Source organism: Heliangelus exortis, chromosome 18 (genome assembly GCF_036169615.1).
Source record: "Heliangelus exortis chromosome 18, bHelExo1.hap1, whole genome shotgun sequence".
Classification (NCBI taxonomy): Eukaryota; Metazoa; Chordata; class Aves; order Apodiformes; family Trochilidae; genus Heliangelus; species Heliangelus exortis.
Genome location: NC_092439.1, coordinates 5,758,960 through 5,776,201, shown reverse-complemented (window position 1 = coordinate 5,776,201; position 17,242 = coordinate 5,758,960). Strand labels below are relative to the sequence as shown.

Sequence of the window (17,242 nt, the reverse complement as noted above, 5' to 3'; positions counted from 1 at the left end):
CTTTTTAAATTTTATTTTTTAAAGAAAAAAGTCAGAATATCTGGTACTACAGCTGTTTCAGAATGTTACAGTTATTTAAACTTTTTTCTGGTGGGAGTGAAGAAAGGATTGTGGCCAAATTTTTGAAAACCACTTTAGGCTTTGCTCCAGTGTTTGTTTTATTGACTTCTTATTCAGGAAAATGGTACAGTACAAAATGCTTCTGCTTCTGTACAATTTCTGCTTTCACAGAGTCTTTTACAGATATTGTATTTACTTTTAAATAATTAATAAAAATAGTCAAGCTATAAAAAACTTAGAATTAAATAAAAACATAGATGTCAATAGTGCTAAAATATGATGAGATTACTATCTGATGACTCAGGTTAGGCCTGTGCCTGGTCCTGTGTTTCCATTTTTGAAGTCTTATACACCTGATTAAAAAAAATACCTGAGGACACATCAATGTACTAAAGAATAAATTAGATTTAGGAAACCTGACTCATGGAGATTTTAATTTAGATAAGCAGTACTTTCAGGAACAAAGCTTTAGTTACAATGAATTACAATGTGATTTGTTTTGGAAACTCCAGCGTTCACAAGGAAAATCTGTCTGGCCTTGGTTTCCCAATGAATTTTACTTTGGTGCAGCTGCCACATAAAGGTCATTCTCATCCAGGCAAAGCAAAGCATTACTCAAAACCCAAACACAGCTCAATAAATGGCAAAGGCTGTCTGAACTGAAGAGGTGAAAGGGGAAATTATCTTTTGTTCTACACTAAAAGCAGATTTTGCGGACTTTCATTATTCATATGTGCCTTTCTTGTCACATTATCAATTTCATTCTCTTTTATTTTGTGATTCTTGCTTCTGTAGAGTCAGAGGTGCAACAGTTGTCCTCAGAATCAGTCACTACACTGCATTACAGCTGACAAACAGTGAATAATCTTTTCTGTGAGGATCTGGTTAATTTTTGTCAAATGCAGCAAGGGAGGTGTCCCTGCCCATGCAAGGGATGAGAACGAGATGATCTTTAGGGTCACTTCCAACCATAACCATTCTACCATTCTATACGAATTTATTGCTTTATTTTCAGATCAAGACCAAGAACACATTTTAAATAAATGAGTGGAGTTTAGTAATGTTACCCATCATATAGTCCCTCAAACAGTGGTTTTATGCAGCTTTGCTAGAGTAAGAAATCACAATGTCCTGAAGTCTCCCTTACCAGTTGCTATATGCTTGGGAATGTCACATTTCCCATTTTGAAGTCAGGGAGCTCTGTCTGCCAAAAGCAGAATTGCTGGTTTCTTTTGTGTGGCATACTGGGTTATCAAGAAAGAGAAGATCCTTTTTTTGTGCTATTAATATTACCTAGTTTGAGATGTGGCAAATAACCTGAAATAATAAGACAGAAATTAACACAAGAATGACATTAGAAGGAAATTTTCTAATTTGAGACCTGACACTATTACAGTCCTCAGTATTAACGAATATTTAATGGATTAGACATCTACTGAAAGGACATAGACTGAATTATTTAAGGGCATCACAAACCCTTGAGTATTCAACCCCTGAAGCATTGAAATGCATAACTGAGGCTTAGTTATTCTGATGTAATGTTGCTCATTTCCAGGCTTGCTCTCATGCAATTTTATTTGTGATCATTAAAGCAATACTGATCTATGCAGTACAAGCAAAAACTAAATTGATATTCTTACACCAGAATGCTCTGTAATCCCACAAACAATTCTCTTATTCTTAAAATAAATATTCTAAAATATTACAGTGTTGAATAGATGAAAATATATTTTCTTAGAGTGGTTTTCATGAGCCTGTAAGTCCATTCCAGACAATACCCTTTCCCTTAACTATGGTGCTTTTTCTTAGAGGTGATATTTGGGGCTCGTGTTAGGTGAATCTTTGTCAAATTTCTGCACCTTCATTATTGCTAATTAATTATTCAGATATTGAAATTGGACAATCCAGTTTCTAAACTGTTTAGAGAAATACTTAATAAAATGTGCTGTACATGCTGAATAACCAATACTGAGCAACCAGATTGTGCATAGACAGGAATTGTTTTGGTTATACTTTTACATTGTCCCTGAACTACGTATCACAGTGTAAAGTGGTTTCAAGTTCCAGACATAGTAATCCAAGTTTATGAACACATCAGATATTCCTAGATCAGGATCTACTTTTCTTAAGGCTAAATTGTATTAACAACACACCTCTGGTATTTATTCAGTGAATTGAAATAATCAATGTGCAGTAACACTTCTTGCCTCTTTCAACTCCTCAGAGTTGCCACATAAAAGAAAACAAATGGTTAATGACTGTAAAGCAGAGATAGTTAATTCTTTCCCTTCCCCACCTACACATAATTAACACTGATATTTGATTTCTTGCAAGTATGTCCTTTCTCTAACCCTGTTCCTGTCTGGTTTTCTGTATTTCCCAGAGACTGCAGCCTTGTGAGCTTCTGTAATGTCTAGCAGTATAAGTCCCACTGAAAGACCAAGGCTTTGATAGCTAATGTTAATAACATAAATTGAAGAGAAGCATGAGATAAATAGAAAAAAATTCTAGATCCCACTGCCTGAGTAGAGGGGGGCCACTAATCTCAAGCCTGCCATCTCTAAATGAATTTTTCAGGTTAGCTGCTTAGCTCTTTTTTTCATAGTTTGTTTTGTAGTTTTAACCAAGATTTTCATTGTATTTTTTAATGAAAATGAAGTGTGCAGCTGAATACTGCATACTGACAAGCAAAATGCATTTGCTAAAATGTGAGTGTGAATAACACCATGCCCAATTGTTTTTCCACTTTCCATTTAAATAACCCAAGTTAAGCACAGCCTCAACTTGACATGTACAATCCAAAATCCTGACATTCCCATTTTCTACCTATTGTTTGCAGTTGTCTCTGCCTTAGGCTATGTTTGTCTAAGGATTTGGGGATGGCTAATAAATTCTTATTAATCAGTTGTGTTAATACAAGTAGAGGACACTTACATTTCTATATATAAATATGATAAAAATAGTGTGAGCCCAATCATGTGCCAGAATTATGAAGGGCCAACCTGTTTTAAGCTAGGAGAATGATTTGCACACTTTAGGCAGGGAATAGTAGCTGAGCATAATCAAAAGTGTGAAGCTAATGTTGATGCTTTATTAATGGCTTCAAGGTGACTAACCTGTATTTCTTTGCCTCTCTGTAAAATCAGGTTGTGCTTTTTACCTAAAAAGACAGTTGGGATTAAACAGTCTTTTCAATTAGTAGCACTGTGAATACTGCTCTGCACTTTTTGTTCTCATCTTGATGTCTGGAGAGTTTCAAGTACAACTGGCAGACACTTATAAGATCAAGGTCAAACTGTCTGCATAATAAATGGTAGAAAGTACTAATGCTTCCACAGATGTGGTGGCAGAGATGAGTAATCTTTGTGCAATTTATCTATACATCTGGGTATTTGAAAGAATTAATTAATGACCAAGCAATTAATCTGGCATTGTGTCCCTCAAAGATCTTTAAGGAAGAATTTTAAATTTAAATAATTTAAAGTTCAATTTGATGTGTTGCCTCTATGCTGCATTCCTTCACCAAGACATTATAAACTGCAGTTTTCCAGGTTTCTTGCTTTCAGGGTGATGCAATAAAAGAAATAATTTTACTTAACTGGGAGTAGATAGTTCTGTCCCTTTTAGCTTTTACTACTTCTGAAGTTCGTTTCTGTAGTCTGATGGTTAAAGTACAACATATAAGGTCTTGTTTGCAGAGCCTGCCTTTAAAAATAAGATTAATGATGAGTTAAGAAGTTCACTATTGGCAGAATCGTTCTCTTGAGAAGCATTTTGCATGTTGATTTCAATGGAGAAGGTTAGGCCTATGGTAGGAATTTTTGAATACCTACATCTGGTTCTAGTAGAAGTGTTTCTAAAAACTTACCTACCAATTTGGTATTAAGAGTAGAAAGTCAAAGTGAGACTTTCAGCTTTTGGAGGGTGGCCATTAATTCATCCTGATGGGGCTAGGCAGAAACCACAGAAACTGCTTCATAAGTATTTTTCTTAAATAATAATTCAAAGCAGATTTGGGCTCAGGCTACACTGATACTCATGCAAATACCTTCTCTAAAAGCTAAAAGTCTGGAAATATGTTGATGTAAAAGTAAGTTTAGTGAAATGTTTATTGGTTATTGAATGGAAAGTGAACTTTTAGAAGACAGAGTCAGTCTGTCTCACCAGCTTTCAAAGGTATCATCCAAGGTATCTTCAAGTCAGGTGGGCCTTATCTAAGAGTTTCTGAATTTCTGTCACTGGGGCTACTGATATTGAAATACTTGTAACCAGTCTATAGAACAACAAATAATTATTTACATATTTTGGAATGGATTTTACTACAGAGTAGAATACCAAATCTAATTGTATATCAATGGAGGCATACATTTAAACTCACGATATTAAAAGCAAGACTTCAGTAAACTATTTTTTTTTTTTGCTGTCCCTGTTGGTCTATTGAAAAACAGAAAGCTTTTGGGCATGATAAACCATTTATAGAAAGGCCAGATTTTTGAAAGAGATTTGGAACTCATATCTAGCAGATACTGGGTACTGGACAGGGGTGGAGAAAGTGTTGAAAAGAGGAATTTCCAAAGGTTATAATTTGCTTGGCAGGGGCTAGTGTTTATACAGAGGGTACCTTTTTTTTTTTTTGCATCTTTAAGTGTCTAGGACTTGTTTTTTATTAACCTCAGCATTGGTACCTAAGATGTGTAAGAAATATAAATTAAGAGTTTGGAAGCTTGCAGTGATACATGACTGGGATTTTTTGCTAGCCTGTGGTATTGATATTAACCTCTACTCTTTTGACTGCATTAGTTACAGTTTTAGTTTTGAGGTTCTGAGTAGGGTCATTTGCAAAAATTCAATGAGGGATGCATTTGTCTGATGGATGAAATGAGAGCTGTATGATTTTTGTTTCCACATGCAAGATGATTCGTGTCAGAGATGTGGACACAACTCTGGAGAGGTCCTCATCCTTATAGATTAAGTAAATTATTAAATATAATCTTTATTTTCATCCACAGTCTGTTTTGTTAAACCTATGCAGTATTTCATTATTCCATTACTGGTGAGACTAAAATATACCAATCTTTTATTGGATGGGATTTGGCCATATTATGTAAATATTGCTCAGATGGGCCAATTAGTTGCATGAAAAAAATACTGAAGGGAAAAAAAATGTGTGCTTCAAAGTATGGTGAAGTGGGCAGGTGATTTCTTAAGTTTTTTTTAATTGGTTCATTAAGACATATACAACAGAGGTGCAACAAAATTATTTTTATTATTCCAAAATGAACAACAGACAATATAGGTATTTACAGATTTATTTTGGAAACATATATTTCCCCATAATTTTTTACTACAATCTACTCTGTTCTGCAGTTTTAATTCAGAATTCTCTCACCCAAAATAGAATAATTCCTCATATGAATAATATTCTTAATTTCAACAGAAGGCAAACTGAAATGAGTGAGAGACAATTTGATTTACCTATTACTTTACTGCTTTTAAAACTAGATCAAAGAAAATGTCCATGCAGATGAATCTTATAAATAAAATCAAGAGAACTGATATTTTTCAGTAAAAACCACTAAATATTAAATAAATAAATAAAAATATCTATTTATTATAAGAGAGATCCACTCCCTTACTTCCTTCCCCTGTCCTCTGACAATTAATTTCATTGTCAGTTTGCTAGTGACTCCTCTGAATCTTTCACTAGTTGATCTGTTCACTATGAACATGGAGAACTGACTGTTACTTTTCTCTTTGCAACAGTCTTCAAGCAAGTAAAAGGTTTGACTTATTTCCCCCCCCCTTCCTGCAAGTGTAATGACCACAAGTATGTAGATCTTATTTTCCTAAGATGTTTTTCAGGTGTCTCTCTATTTTTATCAGTCTTCCGTGGATTTTCTGCAGTTTTTCAACACCACAAATTTCTGTGTCCAAAGCTGGAAATAACAACTCAGCTGAAGCTCTTGTCATGTTAAGCAGTGGCAGGAGGTTACATCTTGTAGGCTCTGCTCCTTACACTTCTACTTTTCTACAGTGCTGTGATACTGCTGACTTCTACTTATCTTGTGTATCCTTCAGGTCTTCAGTGCTGAGCTGCTGCTGAACCAGCTGCTCTCCATTCTCTATTTTTGTAGGTGACCTCCTGATGAAAAGCAGTATCTTTTAGTTTTCTTAGTAGTTTTTGTCATTCTGTAGGTTTCATATGGTTTTCCCAATAACATGAGATAATTTTCTGTTCTGATTCAGTGAGTCCTTCAGCTGCTTCCAGACCACCTCAGCTTCATATTGGCCACTGCAGAATTAGGTTGCTGCAGAACTCTATGTAAACTTCCATTCTCAAACAGGACTGCTGTGAACTACGTTCAAGCTGTATTATCACACTATATTTGCACTACTGGAATCAGGTGCCTCTAGATTCATCCCTAAATAATTTATGAGACTGCTATGTTAGTGCTAAAAGACTCCTCATTATTATATGCTGTTGTGTTATGAGGGGAAATCCAGTGTTATTCATATGTGGCAAAAAATTTCAGAATTTTTTAAACTGACTTAAGGTGTGTTTACTCAGGTGAAAGTAAACAGCTGATGGTTCTTTTATCAAGTTAGCCAGGTGTGAACTAGAGTTCAGGTGATGTTTAGTTTTTGAACATAGATTTTGGCTCTTAAGAAACATGCTGTTATTATTTATAGACTCTAACAGCTATATGAAATGTTTTGCAAAAAAAAAAAAAAAGAATCTCAGCTGAGAGATGTTTGCAGTCCATCTGACAGAAGGCAAGGGCACAGATGTTGGTTGGAAGAAAAAAAGTGCTACAAGGCTTTTAAAAATATGTGAGTTCTGAGGAGAGATGGAAAGCAGGGGATAATAAAGCATTGGAAGCTGAGTACTTTTTGAAAGCATAGGATAGCACAGAACAAGTTAAGTGTACTGGGCAGTAGGAATGCAGGAATATCAAGAATGAAGGTGACAGAGAAGCCGAGGGAAGAAGGAATTGGAAGCAACATTCTATGAACCTATGAAAAATAACTTAAGGATGGGTTGAGTAGGGAAGACCTAAAGAGAAGAAAAGTGTAGTCAATAACTCTCCATTTTGGCCTTAAAAATCTTTGTTTCGATCTTGGAAGTTTCTAAATATCCTTGCCTATGATCTTCCACGTAACCCAATCAATACCTTTCTCTAGAAGTGAACATTGAAAGCCAAACTGCCATGTGAGTGCCCTTCATTGGTTGCTTCCATTCTGGCTGAAGGAGCAGTAGGATGGCCCAAGGCCCCTGACAGTGCAGTCAGTGGTGTCAGTGTCACAGGTCTCACAGTGGCACTCTGTAGCTACTGGGTAGGAATAAAAAGATTCTGGATGGTTGCCACAGCCAGGGATCTTCACTGTTTCATATACAACCTCCTTGAAGGTGCACGTTTGCTGAACAGATGATACTGGTGGATATTTATATACAGGATCCTGAAAATTACAAGGAGGAAATACTTATTTTGAAACTTTTTGGATAGAATTATTTTTTATAAAATCAAGGACTATAACTAATTAAACTGACACAGAATATTCCACTGAGATGAAAAGGATTTGGATCAGACTCCTCTAACTTCATCTAGATTCTTACATTCCTCCTTCCAGGAGGACTAATATGAAAATTTCTGTCATACCATCACCAGGCAATATTACACATCATTTGATTTGTAAGGGTAGAGGTGTCCACACAGTGATGGCCACTTTATTGCTTCTGTTTGCAAGCACAAATTGAACACCTGGCAGAGAAATACACTGCAATACTTCCAACTCTAGTTACACATATAAACATAATGTTTGCAGCCAGTTAAAGCATTAAATTTTCCTAGCATCTTATCACCATTCAGTTTGGCTGTGTATCTACTTTCCTGTCAAACAGCACAGCAGTTACTCAGCCTTTTATATCAGAAAGCTCATCCTGACTATTTGTGTTTGTTATGGACTGAAGAAATGGATTATTCATACATCCTATGGAATATTTAATGCCAGTGCCTGAAATTAAACTCACCCTTGTGAAGCAGTATCCTGAGCACCACGTGGCATTCACTGTAATGCAGAATTCACATTCTTCTTTTTCTACTGCTATGGTAATATTGGTGAGCTGACAGCTATTGCAACAAATTAGTTTCCAGCAAAACAGCAGCATGTAACAATTAATTGTCTTCATCCTGTGAGTAAAGCAAAAAAATATATCTATACCAGAGAAAGACATGTATTTATTTTCAACAAGAATATTTATAGAGACAGGGAGAAACTGAGCCTTCACATAATCCTCAAGTAGTTCTATAATAGTGAGATTTCAGAAATATCAGTGAGAACACAGGATAAAAGCCATGAAGTAGATCTGTCTGTATGGTTATTGTTAAAGCAGCTTGATTTTCCCAAATGACTGACATGGCATGTCTTCAGTCTTTGCAGAATAATAATGGCAGAGTACAATACCACTTTTAGTGAAATATTTTAATCTAAGTTTCTGTATATAGATTGTGCCCTGTCTTTAAGGAGAAGGAAAAAGAAGCAAGGGAGAGAAAGCACAAAGGAAAATCTATTTTTCAGAAGCAAAATTTTTTAGATCAGGATCTAATGAAAACTTACTTGTGTTCTGCTTGCCTTCCTGGTAATAACTGTAGTGAAATGAAAGCCCTGTGCTTACCTTTTATACTAAATTGTGTGTAACTTATACCTTGGGGATTTGCAGTGTATTAATGCAGCAAGCATTAGTTTGGTGTTTGGTGAAAGCGGATTAATCCTCAGCCAGACAGTGAGATCAAGCCTTGTTAGGAGGAAAACTGAAAAGCAAAACATTCTCAGGATGTGATGGTGAAGGTTACTGTCACAATGCCTTTTTAGAAATTTTGCTGGAGTTGATTCAGTGGCATTTAAAAATAGCTGAGCTACTCCACAATTTGAAAGAAGGTTGACAAGTATATCTAAAAGGTTCAGGTATTTTAACTGTCTTATGTCAGCCCTCAAATTTATAGGCTTCAGGTGCAAGCTGGTCCCAGGGTAATTCATAGAGAAGACATTGCTAAAGTGTTTCTTGGCTAGTAAACATGTTTTCTGTTTTTTTCAGGGTATCAGTCTTAAATGCTTTTCTCTGAATTAAGTCTTACCCAGTGAGCTGCAAATATACTTGTTTCTTGACCTGTGGTCCACGAAAACTAGTAGGGCAAATTTTGCTTAATCATGAGTTAACTCTACTTTTCTTTGCCATCTAAAATACAGCTGTGATTTTTTGAAAATCAGATTTCTGACTCGCTATGTGCAGTCTTGGTTCCTGTCTATAGCATGGTCACCTTTTTCTTAACTTATGTGAGGGAAAGACACTAAAGATGTCATAATCTGAGCCTCCAGATCCATGTTTTCCATTAGTGAGCTCAGATCAAGTATTGTCATGTTACAGGGAAAATGCTAATATTTTTAACAGGCAACCATTCAAGCTCAATGTGAATGCATTCCCTAGTTCATCATGGTAATAAAAGAGTCTATGAATAGACTTCCCCACTCTCTGCCCTTTTCCTGCATTCACAAGTTACTGATGTGTCCCTCTTCACCAGAATTCTGTCAGAGAAATAACTTTATTGAGCTTCACATATCACTTCTGGGGAAAATGACTCACAGTAGCACTGCATTTACTATCATTTGCCCGGAACAGCCAGTCTGCCTTTGTTATGACTGTTCTATTATGGTCAGTCTGACTTTTATAGAAATCCATCCACAAAAGAAAACTAGGCAAGGACACGCAGTTAAAAGCATTTTATCATGAAAAGAAATTCTCACTGGCTTATTAGTAGTCCTGCAGATGGGATACTTTTCAAAATGGCTTTTACAAATGAGCCCTTTAAGTGTCTCATACCTTCCTGTGGTCCTGCAGACTGGCCATCTGTTCCATTTTCCCTACAGTCTGCAATACCTTCATTTGTTAATGAATTTGCTATCACAATAAAATTAGGAAATTATCCTTGGACATATCCTGTAGTAATAACTCAAGCTCTCAAATGCATAAAGAAGTCAAGAGAGCAAACATTTCCATCTTTACTGATATAAACTCTCTCATTGTTTGATAATGGTCTTTCCTATCTTGTAGTTTCAACACTCTCTTCTCAGAGAAGATTCTCACTTGCTTTACATCACTGGTTCCAAAGATGCCAGAGAAAAGTTGATGTCTATTAGTTATGTTCCTGGGGAGGATCTGGCTATTTCTAAGTCCTCATTTATGCAAATCAGGTAAAATCAAATAAACTTCATTTGCAAAGGAACAGAAAATATCTAATCTCTCAGTTGCAGTGATCTGTTTCATAATGTGGTTATTCACTAAACCCATGGTTATTCATTAAACCCATGATTTCACACGTAGGGAGTGCAAGTTTAGCACCTGCTGTACTGTTACTTCCCTTCAAGTTCCTTGTTCTGGCCCACTCAGCCTTCTCACTTTTGACAATGGGAATTGGGGAAATCATTCTGATTAAAAGGAGAAAAAACAACCTGTCTCTCTTTTACAGCATTGCTGTTAATCCCTATCAGTTTGCTCCACAAGGAAATGATCAGGTGTAGCAGTGTGACTGATGGGACTGGTGGGGAGTGGGATGAGGGGGGAGGTTAACAGGAAATGCTTTACATCATGTTCTCACTGAAGAGTTCATGAAGACACACTGTAAACATAGGGCAAACTTTTTACCAGAAAGATTTTATCCAGAACTGACTTCAGGGATGTCTTTTCCTGTAATCATCAGTTTTAGGTGGATTCTTCAGCTATCAGCTCTGCTAAATTTTTTATGTGTGGATATATGAATAAGCATTTTTGGGGGAATAGAAAATGAAAACTTTAAATAAAATAAGCACCAATCTGTCATCTAAGGAGTGGTGATTTGGTAACTTGTTAGTTGGTTGATTTTGGTCTTGTACCTTTCAGTAGAATGCTGTGCTGAAGAAATTACTTCTTATGATGGGCATGATGCTATGTGAGTACAAGTTTTTCTTAGTTCATACCTCTGGGAAATGTTTATGTACTAACTATGCCATACTCCTTCCAGTTTATGTTCTTATTAGATTTAAAAAAGGTTATGGTAGTTGTGAAGGGAATAGCAATGCTATGTATCCAGAAAGCCATAATTTTCATATATCTGTTAACACTTCATGTAGGTTCAGTGTTACCTTCTGAATTCTGTATCTGAGAAATAGAAATGCTTTTCATTTCATATGGTTTCTATTTCAATTTAGGAAATAATGTCAGAGGGAAGAACACTTCTTCACATGCTACAGAAGCTTTTAAGTGTTAAGTTGTGATTTTATCTATCTAGTTCTTAAGCAATAGTACCCATCCTATATGTAACAGTCACTGCTATGTTTTTAGGCTGAATGCCTGAGGTGTTGCCCACATTGTCAGAGAGGAAGCAGTGAAGCCAAACTCCTGGGATGCAGTGGTGGTTTATGTATACAGCCCAGGAAATGAAAAGATACTGCAGTGTGTCTGTTCAGAAAGATTCATACTGTGTGTGCTCTGTTCACTCTTGGAGCTAGCTAAGCAATTCCCAGATCTGGAATGCTTTTGCAAATAGGCTGTTTGGATTGCAGCAAAGCAACCTCACTCTCTTCCTCCAGCTTTCTCTGTTAGCTTCCTAGTGGGTCGACTGCAGAACCCAAGCTCTAGCAAGCCCCATGAAAGGGCTCAAATTGCTGCAGAATCCTGTAACTGCATTAGGATTAGAAATGGAAGAGTTGGATTGGAATGGCTAGTGCTGAATGATCAGGACCTCTGTCAATGGAGATTGCTGCATTCCTGTTGGAAATCTGGGTGATGCTGTAGCAGGAGATCTGTCATCCACATGGACTGGGAACAGGAGTACAGGGAGTCCTGTAGGTGAAAATTCCAACTTTTGTGTAAGTCACAGTGAGCATCAGGTTCAGGTGCCTTTGCCAATGCCTTAGTGGCATACTAGGGAAATAAAAGGCTTCTCTGTATTGCTGTTTTTTTGTATCTTATGGCTGTTTCTCCTGGACTGTTTACACTTTTAAGCCAGCAAGCCATTGTTACCACTGCTGCCACAAGAGAGCACTTGGTCTGCAATTTCTAATCGTGTCAGCCAGAAGTGCTGTGGCACATTCTGTTGTTGTCTCCTTTCTAGAAGTGAATACTCCTGTTTGCCGTTTGGATTTGTGTTTTGGGTGTTCTGTTTGCTTTTTGTTTGTTAGGTGTGGGATGGGTTTTTTTTGTTTGTTTTTGCTTTGTTTTGTTTGTGCGTAATACAGAAATGAAAGCTCTGTGTTTCTTATGCCCTGAACTAATGAAATTTCTTTCTTTAAGAGGGGTGGTGGTATGGCTGGCAGTTCTGTTCCTCTAGGTTGTAAATCCGCCTTGCTTAAAATAAGGTAGTTTAGATCTTTCAGAGAACTTCAGCATCTATAAAGGTGCTATTGGAAAACTTGGCTATATATGTGCAACTCATCCACCAGGAGTAATAAGTCTGACTCTGTCCTGTTAGTAGATGGGTTGAACATCTAGTGAAAAAAACAGTGTCTGATATAAAATACAAGTCTTAGCTGTACATTATTCCAGCTGCAGACTAGCTTTAACTTGTTATATATTGTTTTAAAAGTGTCAAGGGATGTGGCTTTAGGTTTCCTAGTTTCATGATTGTGGTTATGTTTCAGGTCTTGTAAAATATATATCTTACTGGGAATAATAGTTCCTCCATCTGCAATGTGTTTCTCATTGAAAGCGTGTCTCAAGGCATGTTTAAGGTGCTTAAATCCATGATGTAATTAGATTTTCTGTGGGGTAGAAGAGAGTAAATAGTTGGTTCTCTGAAGTTTGGAATTGTGCATTTCCATGCCCATCATACTGAGTGGGAGGTGACTTGTCATGGCATTGCCCCTCTATATGCCTCTGGGGTTTACTGTAATCATTATTAAAATTATTGTAAAGACCTCATTGGCTATAGTGGTAACTGAATTGGGTAGCTGGGCACTTGCTCAATAATTTTTTGCTGATACTGTTTTTCTTTCCCAGCACTGATGATGTAGAATTGTGAGGTCACTTGTGCCTGCTGATCACACAGCAGGATAGTAGAAACTAATTAGTGTCAGCTAAAGAGTTAATAATTAGTGAAAAATTCATATATGCATCCATATGCAGGCAGAATACATCACCTTCTGAGTATAAAGAGAATGCTGGAATGCATTGACTTCGTATTTAGTAGCACAGAGTTTTAGAAAGCTTTTGAGATACTAGTTCCCATTACTTGGAGCAAAGGTTGTACTTACCATATTTTTAAATACCTACATAAGTTGTTAAATCTTTCTAAGTCTTACAGTAAACAGAAGCAGAAACAAATTCTTCCAAAAGGTTTTCAATTTTTCTTGTAGTTTTTGCCTCACATGGTATAAATTAATTCATAGCTGCTTTTTATACTATATTTCTGAAGTCATACATTCCCTTAATACATAGCCAGCAAAGGTTTCCTTTCTGTTGTTATATGAGCAGTTCATGTGTCTGTATGGCACTGCTGCTATGGGGAATATGATTTGTAGAAACCAGAAGCAGGAGCATGAGGCTGCATCTGATGTGATTCATCATGGTTTGCTGTCCCTAATCATCCACAGCGCAGAGAGACATGCCCAGGTCTGCCTCTCCAGCTCAAGTGGTGCCTCTGTGTGCCTGTGAAGAGGGATCCATGCTGTGTTGTCATCTTCCTCTCTGAGCAAGAGCAAACAGGACAAAGGCTGCCCTTGGTAGCTTCTGTCAGGAATGACTGCATTTTCTTCTAGGTAGCTTGGTTCACTGATCTGTCATGTTCATATTGTGTCAAACCTAGAAATTGTACCAACAACGTTTCAGACCCTTTTAAAATCCACCTGTCTTTGTGTTCTGTAACCATGCTAAGAAGCTGGGCAAGCATTTTTTTATGATGGGTTTTACAGACAGCTTTTGGAAATACATACATTTCTTCTAAAGCAGTAAGTTTGGTAGGACTGCCCCTTATTCACATGCAGAAAACAATACCTGCTAATTGTTTTCAAACTCCAGCCATGATATGCAGCAGAAGGCTGATTTGAATCTTGCTGGCAGTGTGCATTGACAACAAAATATCACTGATGCATAATGGTTCAGCATACTTGGGTAATGGATGAAAAGCCCATCTTATTTGGGTTGCTAAATAAAATCTTAGGCTACAGATGTCTGACCCATATTCTTTCTGCAAGTTTAGTAATTTTTAGGTCAAATTGCCTAAGAAAAAGAGGTTGAAAAGAATGCATGCAGCCAGAACCACCATAGCTGTGATATTAACACTTTATCTGACCAGCTGCATCTACAATATTCACAGGTTTTAAGGGTGCTAAACTTTTTTTAAAAATTTTTTTCTCATTAGTTCTATGGAATCTTTACTCTAGGGCATGGAGCGATTTTTTCACAGAATCTGAGGTGTTGGAGTTGCTATGTGAGCTGTAGGAGTTTGATTGTGATCAGATTGCAAATTTGCAAAGAAATTTTATGGAACTGCTCCAGGAATCAGTATTGCAGAGCTTTAATGGGCAAACAGATCTGAGGCTTAAAGAAAAAGCCTTATAGGTATCAGCCCAGTATATAGCTTAACAGGAGAAACAAATTTTGTTAGGTTATATTAGCAGAATGATGAAATAAAACCCCTCAATTCTTGTATTTTGCTAAATTCCTGGTGAGGGTATATTTCTCCCAGACCTTTATAATAATAATAATAATAACTAGAGTTTATTTTAAAATAAATTTGGCAGGCTTGGGACTCTCCTACTTCCATGGCAGGTGTCAGGCAGTGAAGGCCCATTTGGAAGCCAGGTCTGTGGGAACAGGGGAGTGTGGGATGCTGGGCAGGGCAGTGGGATAAGCAGGGAGTTAAATACTGGTGTGGGAGGAAGGAACAGGACAGGCATCATGCAGGACAAGTTGAATGATCCAGCCTGTGAAATGAAGGTTCCTAAGTGTGATTAAAATTACCTTGAAACTGGATACCCGTGGTCACTGATCAGCCTTTATAATATTGATTTATGTTATGTCTGTTTCTGCTCAGTATTAAATCTCTGTTTGAAATGGATCAGTCTAAACACTGGCTGCTCAGCTTTATAGGAACAGGAGAGTTACTGAGCACAAATCCATTTATAATCTCTCTAGTAATGCCTGAAAAAGAAACAATCCTCCTCAACTGCTTTTTTAATTATATAAATGAGCAATGTCATAGTCGCTGATAACGGAGCAGGGTTTTGTGGCTTGGTGTGGTGCCATCTCGTGGCTCTTGAGTAGAATTCACACGTTGAAAGGTAACTTCACAGCAGAAGCAGATTTTGCAGCATTGCGGCAAAAAACCCTACAAGCCGAGGTTTAGAACCGAAAAAGCACTTCCAGCCTCCTGGCCATTGGCCAGACTCCTGCCGTGGTCAGACCTTTCTAGATCTGGTAAAGCCTTTTTGCAAACAGAAGTTTCTGAACTTCTGAGTGGGGATAACAGAGGAGTCTTTAAACACAGTGACATTAATTACTTCAGGCCATTTTGCTTGTCCCTGCACATGAGAGGCATGGAGAACTGTCCTGGTGTGAAGCAGAACAGAGCAAATTCTCCTTTCAGTAATTTTACCTTTCAATTAAGTATCCTTTAAATGACTGCACTTTCTCAACTTAATGACATGTTTTGGAGACAGTGTCTGCCTCTAGAATATTGGATGCTTGATGTTTATAGTCATTGCTAAGGCAAAGGTATGAGTGGTGTGCAGAAATGTTCTTACTTATACTTATTCCTATGTGTAAAAGGTCTAAGGTTTCTTATGTGCAGCAGGTGAAGGGATGTAAAAGGCTCTTACCTGTGGGGAGAAGCAAATGGGACAGGTGATGTAAACCTGACCACTGAAGTATTCCATCCCATACATATCATACTCATTTAAACGTTGAGGGATCATGAAGATCAGGCTCTCTTCTGCCATGGCTGGTGTCCAAGGAGGGCTCTGACCATTCTTCTGCCTTCAACCCCAATCTGTGTGTTCTTGAATCTTATTCCCATCTGCTGCTGAGCCTCAGTGGTGATGGAATCAACTGGGGGGGAGCCCAATAATGGGTTTGTATATATTTGTATACATTTCATTATTTGCTTATTAATATTATTATGCCTTTCTTATTGTTATTTAATTAAAGCTATTTAAATTTTTCCCCGTACTGTAAGTCTCGTTCCCTTTTTCTCTTCGCAGAAAGAAAAGGGTTAAAAGAGAGTACCTGTCATCTGTTTCATAGCCAGCCCAGCCTTAAACCTTTGAAAAGAACTATGCTCAAGAAAACATGCCTTCTCTTTTCTTTCTCTCTAAGCCATGGAACGTTAAACATAATTATTCCCACTGGTGTCATAGGCATAGAATTGCTCTGCAAGTGGAGATTGAGAGTGCAGTTCCTTCTGCTTCTAATGCACCTTGTTTGGGATAAAGAAAGAATTACAGAAAAGTGTATAGAATGTTCCTCTCCATCTCATTTGATAGAATCGCAGAATAATTAAGGTTGGAAAAGACCTCTTAAGATCTCTGTGTGAATGATTTTTAGATAATGATGTTTCTGAAAGAACCCGACAGTATATCCATCTATCTGAGCAAATTTCTAGGTGTCTGTAAATGCTATGAATCTGTGTTGCTGGCCACATATGATTTAGTAGCTCCAAACAGAGGTTTTTGCTTCACATCTCAGTTTCCGTAGATGGTGGGCATAAAATCTTCACGAGAGAGCTGAGCAGGCAGGGCACTGAAAGAGAAAATGGCTTCTGCTGTATAATATGTCCTTCTCTAAGTAACCTGGAGAAGCTGTGATGTGTTAGTGCCATAGACACAGTCTTGGAAGAAGAGATGGGAACTGGTAAGTTCACTGCAGCCCATGGAATGCTGACAGGTACTGCAATAGGCTGGGTTTTTTGTAGTCTTGTAAAGTGCTTAAGGTGGATCTCTCACTGTCAGAGAGCTCTAGGATCTGCACTGGGGTATGAGGGTACAGGAAAGGTGAGGACATGAGCCTCAGTGTTATCAGTCTGTTAGGTTTGAACATTGCAGGAAAATAAAAAAATAAAAGGCTCAGTGAGTACTTTTGAAATCAGCTGGGAAAAGTTCCACTATATGTCCAAAACCATTCTCCCAGTATTGACAACTTTTTTATGGCTTCAGA

At 37.4% G+C, this 17,242-nt stretch overlaps 1 protein-coding gene and 1 long non-coding RNA gene across 2 annotated transcripts in view; both read right to left on the bottom strand.

Annotated features, from left to right (window-relative positions):
- Nucleotides 1-17,242, bottom strand: part of LOC139804468 (uncharacterized) — a 244,637-nt gene that overhangs the window by 178,540 nt on the left and 48,855 nt on the right. The window lies entirely within an intron of this gene.
- On the bottom strand, nt 7,282-8,248 carry FSHB (follicle stimulating hormone subunit beta). Its single transcript, XM_071762190.1, has 2 exons — nt 8,090-8,248; nt 7,282-7,518 (listed from the first exon to the last, which is right to left on the bottom strand). Exons 1-2 carry the CDS (start codon nt 8,246-8,248, stop codon nt 7,282-7,284), a joined length of 396 nt encoding a protein of 131 aa, XP_071618291.1.

Bases quoted from the DNA above. Each gene is read 5' to 3' on its own strand.
- FSHB (XM_071762190.1), bottom strand. From the start codon at position 8,248: ATGAAGACAATTAATTGTTACATGCTGCTGTTTTGCTGGAAACTAATT. The intron at 7,519-8,089 runs GTGAGTTTAATT...TGTAATTTTCAG, and splicing joins CAGGATACTGCTTCACAAGG to GATCCTGTATATAAATATCC.